The sequence below is a fragment of the Schistocerca piceifrons genome, chromosome 1 (genome assembly GCF_021461385.2).
Source record: "Schistocerca piceifrons isolate TAMUIC-IGC-003096 chromosome 1, iqSchPice1.1, whole genome shotgun sequence".
Classification (NCBI taxonomy): Eukaryota; Metazoa; Arthropoda; class Insecta; order Orthoptera; family Acrididae; genus Schistocerca; species Schistocerca piceifrons.
This window is the reverse complement of record NC_060138.1, coordinates 723,380,665-723,395,359: the sequence shown is the minus strand read 5'-3', so window position 1 is coordinate 723,395,359 and position 14,695 is coordinate 723,380,665. Positions and strand designations below refer to the sequence as shown.

General features: G+C 45.3%; 1 protein-coding gene across 1 annotated transcript in view; it reads left to right on the top strand.

Moving 5' to 3' along the window:
• LOC124772482 (follistatin-related protein 5-like) overlaps positions 1-14,695 on the top strand; it is a 503,208-nt gene that overhangs the window by 307,004 nt on the left and 181,509 nt on the right. The window contains exon 3 of the mRNA XM_047249332.1: positions 6,729-6,900. Within this exon, the coding sequence (XP_047105288.1) occupies positions 6,729-6,900 (172 nt within the window). The remainder of the gene's footprint in view (positions 1-6,728; positions 6,901-14,695) is intronic.

Sequence of the window (14,695 nt, the reverse complement as noted above, 5' to 3'; positions counted from 1 at the left end):
AACCTACATCCATGCCCGAGGCAGGAGTCAAACCTGCGACCGTAGCAGTCGCGCGGTTCCGGACTGAAGCGCCAAGAGCCGCTCGTCCACAGCGGCCGGCCACCAGTTTCGGCATTTCAATTTGTTATCTTCACGCCCCATATGCACTTCATGCACAGAGTCAGATGTATCGATATTAGCATACTGGAGCCATCAGTATGTGGATGCCGTGAATTCGTTACTCCAGTGCTTTCTTGGAAGTTTACAAATCTTTAACATAATGCACCGCGTCAGCAACCGTACATGTATAGAAATTAAACAGTTTTTCAGCCTTCAGTTGCAAGGTAATTTTTACTCGTTTACCTAGGTTTCGTTCCAGTAATGGAATCTTCTTCAGAACAAAAAATTAAATTATTTTGAGAGCCAAACACTGGTAATGTCACAGATTAAAAATTAAAACAATAAAGACGCATAATCATAAGATTATGTCTGTCAAGATTAAAACCATTAAGGCGAACGTAGACGGAGCTACGCCGGCCAGAAATGAGGACCACATGTGAGCGGCACGGAAGAAGAATCCATTACTGGAATCGAAACCTAGGTAAACGAGTAAAAATTACGTTGCAACTTTCTTCGAAGACCTGCATATTGGAGCCATCATTATCTGGATACCGTGAATTCATTATCCGAACGCTTCCTTCGGAGACTAGAGTTGGTCTCCGAAGGAAGAGTTCGGATAATGAATTCACGGTATCCAGATAATGATGGCTCCAATATGCTAATACCGATACATCTGAGTGTCTGTGCATGAATTGCATATGGGACCTGAAGATGTATTACTGAAATGGTGAAACTGGTTGTCAACGTAAAACAAAATAACTTCTCAAAACGTACTGCTGTTTGGCAGTTTTTCTTGGTATACATATTTTTAGGTCCAGGACAAACTACAACATTTTTTGTTGTGTCCAACCCACGACAAGTTTCTGAAAACACTTGAAAGAAGAGTTGCGCACTTCCCAAACTACGCTTCGGTATATTTCGTACAGTACACAAATGACTTATTAAATGGTACGATTACCGGCAGTACTGGTGGCAGAGTTAGGGGAAGAAACATAAATGAATGTGTGTGAGATAAACTGGGGGCCGAAGACTTCTCTTTGTTTTCTATTTGTTTTGCACCTAATTACAATAGCTCATCGTGCACTGTGTGTTTCACAAGTTATAAATTTCATTTTATAACTAATAAAACTTAGGTGGTTGTGTAACTTCCGCGGGTTTTTCCAACGAAAACAATTACTTTTGTTGCAACTACAGTTTACATACACAAACATAAGAAAAGTCTATACAATTATTTTTGTTCTTTTTTTTACTACATAGAACGTGTTTGATCATGATGAAAGGCATGACTTCCTTGTTGTTATTATTGATAAATACGAAAGTTGTTTCTGAATAACACAAACATGATTTATATAAGCTGAAAGAATTATTAAAGTAGTGTTTGATACTTATGTTTAAGGAAATTGCGTTTTATAGCGCTGTGTAAAGAACCTTTTTTGCTCTTTTTTGTATTTTACTACAACATCCCTTTGCTGCATGTTACAGACCAACAATTCATGATGAAGAGGTAGAAGAAGGAGCATGTTGTAATAAACATCCTCGTTCAGGTTCATGTAAGCGAAAACGGCCCCCCCCCCCCCCAAATCATTATAGGGACTCTCCACACACAGCTCGTTAAACACCTCACTGTGACATCGGTGCTCTCGCCACCTTGCGTCATTTGAAAAGAAGCGAAATCACGACTCATCATACGCCTGCAGTCAGTTACTGTCTATTTTGTGTGTTACTTCTCTCGCTGAAGCCGTGAAGTTTTGTTTGCTGCTGCGAGCAGCGATCTTTTGCGAGATACCTGGCTACAGCTGTCCACTGCATGCAGTTCCGTTCGCAACTTTCGCTCAGTAACTGGTTGAGATGGTCCTGTGTTCACAGACAGCAGCGGCTCCTGTCGGATTTGAAATCGAATGTCCCTGACAAGGCGTAAGACACGTCTTCGGTCCCCTCTTGTTAAGATTTTGTACATCATCTTTTGTTATCCCATGTTACATGGCCACCATTGGTGCACAATTTTTTGTAAATGTGTGGTACAACTTATGTTGGTAGTTCAACGGACTGGGACTACCTGATTCACAGTGTGGTCATGGGCATGTCCACAAACAACAGCTCCTCTCTGACAATCTTCCAGGTCTCGTCATCCACTGCACTGATCCCATACAACTGACTGGCACACACACACACCATTCCGTGCCTTGACTAACATCATCTGTGAGGTCACGTGACCTCGTGATACCTGTTCTACTGCATCTATCGTGCTCCAGCCAAAGCCAAAGTACATAAAAATTTGTATTCTAAACATGCTCTCAACTGACATGCATTCTCGTATTCATAGTTTTAGACCCATGAGTTTATACAATAACGTGATATACGCTCTAAGACATAAAAACCGACGCACCACGAAGAAATTATAAAAATGGGGCGAAAATCGGTACGTGTGAGGAACATGCACAAACAAACAAATGAATAAAATTTCAGAAAAAATTGAAAAATTATTCAACAGAATGAGCTTTGCAAATGGAGAAAGTCAATAACTTGTTGATCCATTTCTGCCGCTTATGCAAGCAGTTATTCGGCTTGTCATTCATTTACGCAGCTGGATGTCATCCGCAGGGGTATCGTGCCAAATGCTATCTAACTGGCGCATTAGATCGTCAAAGTCCCTAGTTGGAGAGCCCTGCCCAAACGGTTCCAAAAGTTCTAAATTAGGAAGAGATCTGGCCACCTTGTTGAAAAAAAATGGTTCAAATGGCTCAAATCACTATGGGACTTAACACCTGAGGTCATACGTCCCCTAGACTTAGAACTACTTAAACCTAACTAATCTAAGGACATCACACACATCCACACCGAGTTGAACAAAGTAGGGTTTGGCAAGTACGAACAAAAGTAGTAGACGCCTGCCGTTGTGGCCGAGTGGTTCTAAGCGCTTCAGTCCACAACCGCGTTGCTGCTACGGTCGCAGGTTTGAATCCTGCCCCGGGCATGGATGTGTGTGATGCCCTTAGGTTAGTTAGGTTTAAGTAGTTCTAAGTTCTAGGGGACTGATAACCTCAGATGTTAACTCCCATAGTGCTCAGAGCCATTTGAACCATTTTTTAACAAGTAGTAAAAGCTTTCACCGCGTGCGGGTGGCATTATCTTGCTGAATTGTAAATCCAGGACGGCTTGCCGTTAAGACCAACAAAATGGAGCGTAGAATATCGTTGATGTACCGCTGTGCTGTAAGGGTACCGTGGATGACAACCAACAGGGTCCTGCTATGGAAAGAAATCATCATCGGCGGTTCGAAGCGGGATTCATCACTGAAGACAATTCTACTCCAGTCTATGAAATTCCAGACCGAAGACATGTCTGTAGACGCCCCGGACAGATGTGCGATAGCAACATGACTGTCGCTCGCTTTACGACTCCAAAACCAGGAGTGATGGCCTAGGGTGCTATTTCTTTTCACAGCGGGACCCCTTTGGTTGTCATCCGCGGTACCCTTACAGCACAGTGGTACGTCGACGATATTGTACGCCCCATTTTGTTGGTCTTCATGGCAAGCAAACCTTGGTTTATATTTCAGCAAGATAATTCCTGCCCTCATACGGAGGCAGTTTTTACTACTTGTCTTCGTGCTTGCCATACCCCACTGTGGCCAGCAAAGTCGCCAGATCTCTCCTCAGTTCAGGAAGTTTCGTGCATGAAGGGTAGGGCCCTCCAACCATCTCAGGATTTTGGCGATGTAAGACGCCAGTTGTACAGAATTTGGTATGAAATCCCTCAGGAGGACCTCCAACAACTTTATTAGTCAGTGTTAAATAGAATAACTGCTTGCATAAGGACCAAAATTGGAGTAACGCGTTATAGCCTTGCTCAATTTGTGAAGCTGTTTGTTTTGAATAAACCAACAATTTTTTTTTAAAATTGTGATCATTTTTTTGTCTGAACAAGTACATCACATCCCATTCGGATTATTTCTTTTTGCTACGTCGTTTCTTTTCCTCCTCCTGTTCCTCCTGCTCCTTCTCCTCCTTCTTCTACTTCTTCTTGAAGTGTAACTATACCATTAGAGAAATAGGGTCTAGACCAGAAGACACATCGTGAACGTTTTTGCAGTGTTAATATCAGTTAGTTGATTTGCATGAACCTGATAAGTTGAACTGCAGATCTGAATTTACATCAGCTGCATGTAGGCGACTGTGTTTGTAGCTCAGTTGTATGCAAAGGGCATGCTCGGCTCAGTTTGTCAGCATAGCTCACAAACACAAGATTTCATATAAAATGATCAGTGACTAACTAACCTTCTGTTCTGAAAAAAAAGAGAAAATAAAATCATATATAGGGAGACGGAGACTATTGCTCTCTGTATTTACCGACAAAGTTATGTCGTTTACTGAAACAACTCAAGCTGAGATCAAAATGCACTTCAAACTGATAGGTTTAGCTTCGTTTGTGAAACGCAAATCAACGTGAAATGGCCAAAACTGTAAAAATGATACAAAGGACATTGGAATGACTTCGAAAGTATTTGATTAGAGAAACATATCACTGCTCCCAAAATGTAACTAATACACGACGGCACACACATTATTTATGTACAAAGCACGTGGACGAAAATGCTACAGCAAGTAAAGTATTGCAACAAAAGAAAATTTATAAATCTCGAAAAACATCTGAAAAGCTCATTGAACGGTTATCTGATGAGTCTGATACCCCTACTGTTTGGGTAGACTAATGGAAAATCGATTCTGTACCATACATCGAAGATCACCCATGTCGTTAATCCACAAGCGCAATATCTCCAGCATCAAAATCACATGCACTTAGGTTCTAAGAATACCGTGAAAGTCACCACTCCAACCCTGGCATTGCGATCAACAGAATAGACATACATTAAACGCACATTATCTACGAGTGACCAGGGGATTCTGATTTCAGTTGCATTCAAGTTTTACATAACAACATAGCATCCCACCACACCGCTGTACCCCACTCCAGACCACCGACCGATTCTATCATATTGTCTACTTTACCTCCTTCAACCAAGCCGTCCACAGTTCGGTGTAACAGTCCGTGCTTTAATCTCATTGGCTCATGGGACCGAAAACTCAGAGAGTGTCTGTCATCCAAATTTCCAAACGTGCGAAAGGCTATTATCCGTGCAGGTACTGAGAGCTCGGCATAGCGCATATCTTTCCAGTGTACCTGCATGTTTATACCATGCGAAATAATTTTATTAATGAAAATAATGAACGTGGCATACCACTTTCAGACTTAGTTGTCGGACAGAAGTGAGTCAGCTTTGCAAAAATCGTGCAAGTTAGATAAGACGGGCGTTCAGCAAGTAATGCAATACATTTTCCCCCTGAAAGCACGTTGGTTTTATTCAGAATGCCAATACACCATATTATTCCCCACTCTTTTGGCTACAAAACCTTATATTTCAACATAATCTCCGTTCAATGTGACGGTTTTGCGCCACCTTACTGGAGGGCCTGTATGCCAGCATGGAACCGTGCTACTGGTTGACGTCGGTGCCAACGTCTTGCTGCATCAATAACCTCCCCATCACTCATGTACTGTTTCCCGCGGAGTGATTCTTCATTGGGCCTAGCATAAAGAAGTCGGAAGGAAAGAGATCCTGGCTTTAAGGGAGATGAGGAGGAACAGTTCAATGAAGTTTTGTGAGGTCCTCTCGGATGCGCAGACTCGTATGAGAAGGAGAAGTTCGTTTGCATTCTTGTGGCTACAAACATGTTAAAGTTATTTCTTCAATCAACTTCCTGTCTTAACACTTAGCACTTACCACTTAATTGCGAGGACATCAAGCAGAATTATCCCTTCAAAGTTCCAAAAGACGGACACCATGACTTTATCAGCAGAGGGTTGAACTTTTCAGAGGAGAGTTAGCGTGACGGCACCCCATGGATTGCCGTTGAGTTTCCCGTTCGAAGTGATGAACTCCTTTCATCACCTGTGCCGATGTTCGGCAAAAAATTGTCACGATCAGCGTCGTAACGCACAAGCGGCGAGGAAGCCAACGAGCACACATCTTTTAGTACATCAGCAGGTGAACGAATGTCTCAGCACTACCGACAGAGAGGACCAGTTATGCAGCGAGGTATTTAAATGTAATGTGTCGATCACCTCTAGTGAGAATGACCGCAAGTTCCAACGCTGTAGGAGTCACAGCCGCGTGCGGCTAGCCTTTCTTATTATTATCGGACAGGTTAGTGCGTTCTTGTTGTGATGACGGACGTCACGCCCAGCGACTCATCGTGCTTTTGTTCACTGTCTACAAAAGCCTATGTATATCTGCGATGTTCTGGTTTTCTGCCAAAATAAACTCAATGGGAGCTCTCGTTGCTTTGAAAGCACCTCCGTTGCAGATGCCATTTTGAAGAGCACATATAGTACCACCTCCTATCGGAGCTTCATGAAAGTTTAGGGGCTGCAGCGAGAATATTCCATCATATCCCACAACGAATTTCCCATTTTTCAACCGAAATTGGCTGAGGAAAATACGTGTTGCATTACTTATTGAACAGCCCTCGTAGTAATAACTGAACTCAGATTAGAAATACTGTGGAAAAAATGTAGTGTATGTGTGTTGTACAGCTGCTACATTGCGCCCGGTGTTTGTGTGTGTGCAGAGGTCGCGCCACCACCGCGACTTCGCACCGGCCCCGCAGCAGCTGCAGCTGCAGCCGCAGCCCCCAGCCACCACGCCGCCGCCGCCGCCGCGAAGCCCTGGCAGCCCAGAAGCCGCCGCCGGGGAGTCCGCAGACGCTGAGGACTACGACGAGGACCTGCTCGCTAGGGAGAGTGAGTCCGCGCTCATGCTACCCCAGCTCTCGACACACCCAGCTCACGACAATCTTTTTTTTATTACTGATTTATATATTTGGCTCTTATCTGCACAGCTATTTAGTCAAATACGTTTTTTTAGGCATTAGCGTTCTGACAGGTTAAACCAGACGGCCACGAATTTTCCTCCTGTGCCAACTCCTTTATCCCAGAGTAACAATTGCACCTTGCGTCTCAATTACTTTTTTCAGTATACTCAAATCTCTGCCTTCCTTTACAGTTTTTACCCTCTACAGCCAACTCTGGTACCGCTCTTATTTTATATATCACAAATACCGTTTTGTCCCGAAAATAAGCCGTACTTTTTATCGGTATTTGACCCTCGAAAAGTTTGGGTGCGGTTTATATCGGCTTTCTCGACTTTTTACGTACCCCTGCTGTAAAAAAATTGTGCTCATTTGCAACACTAATACTAGCGTCTGTAACCGAAACTGGCGGCAAGGCATTTTATTGCGGAATAATGCAAACTTTTACCTGTATTTTATTGGCGTTAACATTATGTAGGTCTACCAATACTGTTTCCGTAGCTTGTAGTTCAGTTTCAGTTGGCTACTGTTGAAAAAGCCTGATTTACCTCAACACGAACGACAGTTAGAGCGAAATGTATCTTCAAGCAAAGGAATTCGGCGCAGTTACGAAGCATGCCTCAAACTTACTGTTCATTTTGCTAAAACTGCAACCAACAGAGAGGCCCGAAAGAAATATGGACTGGAAAAATACAATGTGCAGCGCTGGATTGCCACTGAATTAAAATGGAAGACGGCAGTTTCAACGAGAAAATCATTCTGGGGACCGAAATGTGGCAAATATCCGGAACTTGAAGCTACGATTCTTTCCTGTGCGCAAGATAAGAGGAAAGGTGGGATGGCTATCTCACGAGAAATAATCAAACTGAAGGCACTGGATGCCACAATAGGTGTCTCCCAGAAAGAGAATTCCATGCCGACGTTGGTTGTTGTCGGTTTGCGCGGACAAATGACCTCTCTCTCCGACGAATTACTACAACAGCACAGAGAATGCCAGCAGATTTCGAGGTGAAATTGGTTAACTTTCATTGGCACGTCATCCAGTTGCGAAAGTGTCACTCATAACCTTCCCATCAGATCGGCAATGTTGGCGAAACGACACTATTTTTTGAAATACCGAGCTATACGACAGTAGATATGAAAGTGGTGAAACGTATCCTATTAAGAAAAAGCACGAAAAAAATGATAGTTTGATGTTAGCCTTTACAGACGAAGGTGGAAGTTTACACCCTTATGTCATTCTGAATAGAAAAACATGCCAAAAGAAAACATTCCTAATGGCTTAGTGATTCACTGTCAAGAAAAGGGCTGAATGGCTACGTAAGTGATTGTTCACTGGCTGTCTAGTGTTTGGAATCGCAGACCTGGGGCTCTGCTTGCTAAGAGAGCCGTGCTAGTTATGGACATAGGACATCTAACTACTAAAGAGAAAGACAAACCTGCTGCACAAAAGACACATCTCGTCGTAATACCGCCCCAAGCTATGTTCACGTAAAGTGCATTAAGTAGGAGAATGATCCTCTAACAGAACTTGCCCTCGAACATATTATTATCACAGTTCAGTGAGGCAGCGCCACCACAAGTCTCATGACACCATCCAGCGACACAGTAACTTACCTACTTTATTCTGTTCCCATAACCTTACGAGTATGCATAGGATTTCTGTTTGTTACCATTATGCCTTAATCATGCTTCACTAGCAGCAGATTTTACTATCAGATTTACTATGACGCCAGTAGTTACTTCACATGACACAAAGTAAGACGGTTGCTAACCAGCCTGCCACAATCAAGTTGATAGTACGCAAAAAGCAGTGGGCTTATCGGTAGAAATAAAATCGTGAGTACCGAGTTTAAACAACTCTGTATCGTCAAAAGCATTCAAAAGTAAACTTTACAAACTCCGAAAGGATATTTCAACCTACAGTTGCAATTATTAGATTTATAAGCAAACGTAACATCATTCGTCAAATACACAATTAGAAATCTTCTACAAAATTATTCTTTACGCTTCAGGAGTAGTAAGGTCTTTGAATTTACCGTAGCAAGAAGTAAATAAAGAAATCTGTGATGCTGTAACTGTCGTCCAAGCAGTCCGAATTAGCTACCTGTCCGCACCAATCGCATTCCGCGGAAACACGCGATCGAATACCTACACAGGTAGCGATCAACATTGCCAGTTCTTACATCCAAAAATTAATTTTGTCGTTGAATATAAATTGTATTAATCTTAATCAGATACATCTCCCCTTCTGTGGCTATACGCCAGGAAGAGGCGACTTCCTTCTCAAAACCATATAATCTCGAATGTAACACTCCAACTTAGAACCAAGTATTAATGGAAAATTCCCTTCAAACAAGAAAGTCACACGACTTGCAACCCGGGAACGACTATTACTGGGCGACAGCAAACTGATTCGCCAAAGACGTAATACTAACACAGGGACTGAGCGAAGAGTTTGCGAAAGACTATGTACCGATATATTGAAACTGGTAAGAGCAGTAGATAATAAATTACAGCAAAATAAGTATCACAAAAAGTAAAATATGCTGCGAGGAAATGAAGGTACTTGGAAACAACAACCTTCCAATGTATGTATAGTACCAACAACGAAGTACAGAAGAGATGGTGCTATGGTGTGGGGGTGTTTTTCGTAGTTAAGGTTTGTTCCTCTTATTGTGATTAAGAAAACGACAAACGCAGTTCGATATGGACAGTTTTACAGCTGTAGACGCCACGGAGATGTTCCTCTATGGTTGGAGATGGAAAGGGTAGTTGGAGGTCACGATGCCGATAGTTCACCACTCTGGAGTGGGTAGCATTGGAGGAGTAAGGGGATGTCTGACAGTCGTCCGACATGTGGTTATAGAAACATAATTGTTAAATCATTCATTCGTTATTCATCCAGTACAACCACCGAGATAATTGTATTGTATTGTATTTTATGTTAACCGGGGACCTAGAAACGACGTCCCCACCGCAGCCGCAGTGGTCCACAACCCCACGACGACCACCGCAGTCCACTTCACCCCTCCGCCGCCCCACACCGAACCCAGGGTTATTGTGCCGTTCGGCCCCCGGTGGACCCCCCAGGGAACGTCTCACACCAGACGAGTGTAACCCCTATGTTTGCGTGGGAGAGTAATGCTGGTGTACGCGTACGTGGAGAACTTGTTTGCGCAGCAATCGCCGACATAGTGTAACTGAGGCGGAATAAGGGGAACCAGCCAGCATTCGCCTAGGCAGATGGAAAACCGCCTAAAAACCATCCACAGACTTGACTGTTCACCGGACCTCGACACAAATCCGCCGGACGGATTCGTGCCGGGGACCAGGCGCTCATTCCCGTCCGGAAGGCCGTGCGTTAGACCGCACCGCCAACCGGGCGGGCCACCGAAATAATACTCGAAGAGGCCAATGCCCTCAGGTAAGCCTGCGAGGAAGACGCTGTGGTCAGCATGCGGCTCGTGGTCGCGCACAGCCGACGGTGTAGTGCACCCCGCAAGTGATGACGAAAACGGCAATGCAGGGCCGCTGACTCCAGCAAGATGGCATCCCACAGCGGCAGACGCACTGCCTAGAAGTAAAAGAGCAGCCACAGATAACATGCCCCGTGGCGAGCAGGCTCATTGCGTGGATCCAGTGTAGAAGTGGCACCTCAGAACAGAAGTGTCTACCCAAACGAGTAGAGGCAGGGCGAAAGGAGTTTGCCTACACACGTGACAGACAGCTGCATGACCCCGTGCTCGAGCGGTAGACCACCGGAGTAGGAGGCCGGCAGCAGCTGAAGCAGGCCACAGGTGGCCCGCCGGCTGGACGCCGCTAAGTCCATAGTATTGCACATGGCACCAGCAACAGGGCCGAAACTGGCAGTGGCAGAGTCCAGAAACGGCGACTGATTGAGTAGCGTACACTCATAGACTCCTAGGCTCTACACTCTTGGACAGTCCTTGGTCCGCTTCCCCCGCCCCCCCCCCCCCCCGCTCCCCTTGTGAATGATGACTGGCAGACTGTGACAACTTTGACTAAAAATGACGAGTATTTTTGTGTCGTGGACCCTTGTTTTGCTACAGCTTCGGTTTCTATCATGTAAGACGCAAAAAGTCCGTGGCTCAGATGTGAAGTAACCAGGTCAGGAACTCTGCAAAGGTTCTGCCATTTTGTTTAGTTGGTAATACTGGAAGATTATAATTAAAGTGTAGATACTCAAGGAGGTCCAGTTTGCCCTGCAATTATCGTGCGACAGCGAAACTTGATAGATACTCTATTGCGTTAATGAGGAACCAATTTATGGTAGAAAAAATTAGTTCCAATTTTGTTCATCCAGTCACACTTCTTGTAAGACTTTGACAACCACGCTGTTATTTGACAAGCCATAACGTGAGTGAGCAGTATGGCTCTCGAGAAGAGAGACTGTACACTGTTAGTGAAACGGTTTCATGTGAACAGCAGAAATTGCACTGCTGCTTTGAGAGGAGTGAAAGATCTGAGAAGAGGCTCGATGTCATTGAATGATTTAAAGAAGATGAAAATGAAATCTCAAAACATGGGTGAGCCTGGTGTAGCACCTGAAAGGGGAAGGTGTCCTAAGCCAGTGAAAGTTACTGACGAAGTTGCTGTTGCTGCGACTGGCCATGCAGCACTTGCACCGGGTAGTGCTAGTGTTCGTGCAGAGTCACGAGAATTGTCCATGCCATGGTCACAAGTAAGGGAATTTTTGCAGCCCGTAATACACTGGCATCCGTACAAGATCCAGACGGTGGAGGAACTGAAACCTCAGAATTTGCTCTTCGGTTTTTGGCACGGACCGAAGTTTATGACACGTGGCCGGGCAATGTTCTGTGGAGAGACGAGGTACCTTTAACATTACAGGGTGCAGTGAACACACAGAGCTGCCGAATTGGGATACCGTGTCACCGCATGTTGCGCACGAATGGTTATTGCACTCGCCGCAAGTATCTGTGCTGACTGAAATTATTACATCAGGGGCTGCTTGCTGACACAACAGGAACTGCTGTTACGACGCCGGTCAGTTACCACATCGCCGAGGAACCAGAGCTGAAATACTGGGTGGTTATAAGTAAAATGCAGCTTCTCACAGAGGTCCATTGTGGACTGTAATTATAGCGTAGGAACGAACTTGGTAGCTATTGTAATGCGTTAATTCGGGCCCATTTAAAATGTAAATAATTTTTTTCCAATTTTGGCCAACAGGTGCATATCTGGCGCAGTGATGTAATGAATTAGGAACGGGACGTGGGCAGAAAAGGTCAAACACGTGAGAAAGGCGTAATGTTTATTTTATTATTAACCGACGCTTACACAATTTTTTCAGTGAGCACTGGAGACGTCGACGAGATTTTTTATCTGTAAAACGACGTGATCGGTAGCTGCTCGCAGCAGTTCTGATGGAATCTGAGCAACGTGTTCTTACGTACTGGCTTCAGGTCAAGTGGATACGGAACGTGTCTTTCGAAAACATGTTCTTTTAGATATCCCCAGTCACTTCGGCTCAGAGCAGGTAATCTTGCAGAATATGCATCAGGAAAACTTCTGGAGATAACTCGTTCATGGTAGGTTGCATTAAGCAGATCTTTTACAGCGCGAGCGACAATAGGTGTTGCCCCGTCTTTCATGTAGACAGTGGTTTACTCACAGTTGCGCTCCTCCAAAGCAGGAATAATATGCTGTAAAAGAGGGTCTCGCTAATGCGCAAACATCACGGATTACTTGACGGGCCTTCTGGGTGTACTGTCTTCAAAGAACAGCGGACCGAAAATAAAAGTGGTTGTGAATCCACCCGACGTGACCCACTTATGCGTTCTCTTGCGTTGGCCATGCATGGTGTCTTAATTTCACTGACCTACGTCCAACCAGTTAATAGCGACACAACACAGCACTGTGTACCGTGTACAGCAGAGTAACGGTTCGGAGATGGTGCTTGTATAAGAATGAAAAAACACCCTGTAATAAAGCACCATCTGTCAGGCAACTTTGCGGACGATGACATTCCGGAAATGGTCTGGCTTGCCCGGAGTCCCGTCCTGAACACTGTGGAACGCCTTTCGGATGAGTTAGAACGTCGACTCTGCACCAGAGCCCCACATCACTACCTTCTCTGGCTTTGGCTCCTCAAGAAGAATTGTCATTACTCCACAGATACTCAGACACCTGACTTTAAAGTTTGCCCAGAAGATTTCGCCGGCCGCGGTGGCCGAGCGTTTCTAGGCGCTTCAGTCCAGCGCCGCGCGACTGCTACGGTCGCAGGTTCGAATCCTACCTCGGGCATGGATGTGTATGATGTCCTTAGGTTAGTTAGGTTTAAGTAGTTCTCAATTCTAGGGGACTGATGACCTCAGAAGTTAACTCCCATAGTGCTCAGAGTCATTTGAATCCAGAAGATTTCAGCGGTGGACGGCTGGTGCCTGATGAGTCGGCACACCCGCCACACAGCAATGCAATGCCTGTTGCCAACAAGTTTGATACCTGCAGCTGAAACTTCCCGACTTCACTGTGTTGGAAAGGGGTTGGCGGGGAAGGGGGGCACGACCAACAACAGACACATCCGCGAAGCTGCTTGACGTCGGCCACTTCCTGGTATCCATAAGCCAGGTGGCCTTTTAGCTCTGTCAGTCTAAAGCCGAGTCCGAAGAAACGACGAGTCCAAAATACAGCGCCGCCGGAACAAGACAACCTCCGCACACCGCCGATTGTGACAGCAACCGATTTCGATCTTGATGAGTATCCTATAGTGACAGTTATTCCCCTTGCCTTCTTTCATAGAGAATCAGTACTGTGTTGTTCATGTTTTCTTGTTGCTTTCTAGAGAAATAAATATCTACGGTTCAGTGCTAGCTGAACACCTATTTCTTGTCTGCGTGCACAATCCCACAACCGGATACTTCATGCTGTAGTAAAGCGGAATGGTGGACCACCTCATATTAATGTTACCGATAGGTGTGTAGAGTGCTTTTATCAGATAGTGTACACCTAAAACAGCAAACAGATTTCATGATGGGTTATTCACATCTCAGAATAGCGGTGCTTGTCAAGGCTATCACCAGGCTACATTCCTGTAAGTCATTTGTTAATGTGCACCCTTATTACTTTTTATATTTAACTTGAGGATCTCAAAGGGAAAAAAAAGTATGAATCCTGACCCCGTCATCACCGTTATGCATAGCTGTGCTCTCAGCACGTGCACAAAAGAGATACATTGTGTACACAGGCGAGCTCGCGCGTTGTTTACGCGCCTAGCGGTGGGACACGTGTCCGAGCGGGACCGCCACGTGACCGCAGACCAGGCGGCCCACGTGGACTGGCGGCACGCCAGCGGCAGATTGCCGCCAAACGCGGTGAAGCCCGCAGCCGCAGCGCGTCAGAGCGCGTCCAATACAGCCACACTGCCAATGGAACGGCGCAGAGCCAGCCGCCAATACAGCCGGCGGAAGCGGCGGAAACTGGCGCAGAAGTGAAGCAGTCGCCAGGGAGCGGCTTCGCCTCTTTCCTTTTTATCACTGCAGGGCCGGCAGGCGGAGGCTAAGAACTTTTTTCCGGGGAGGACTCGAGAAAAAGACGATGCCGCTTATTCAGCAGTCGGATTTGGCGTCGGATTCCATCTGCCACAGATCCCTGCTCGGGCTGAATAAACAGGGGACCAGGGCGAGGATGTAGACACTCTCTGTTAGAAATTTCAGAAACCTTCCGAACGCCAACAAACTGATTGC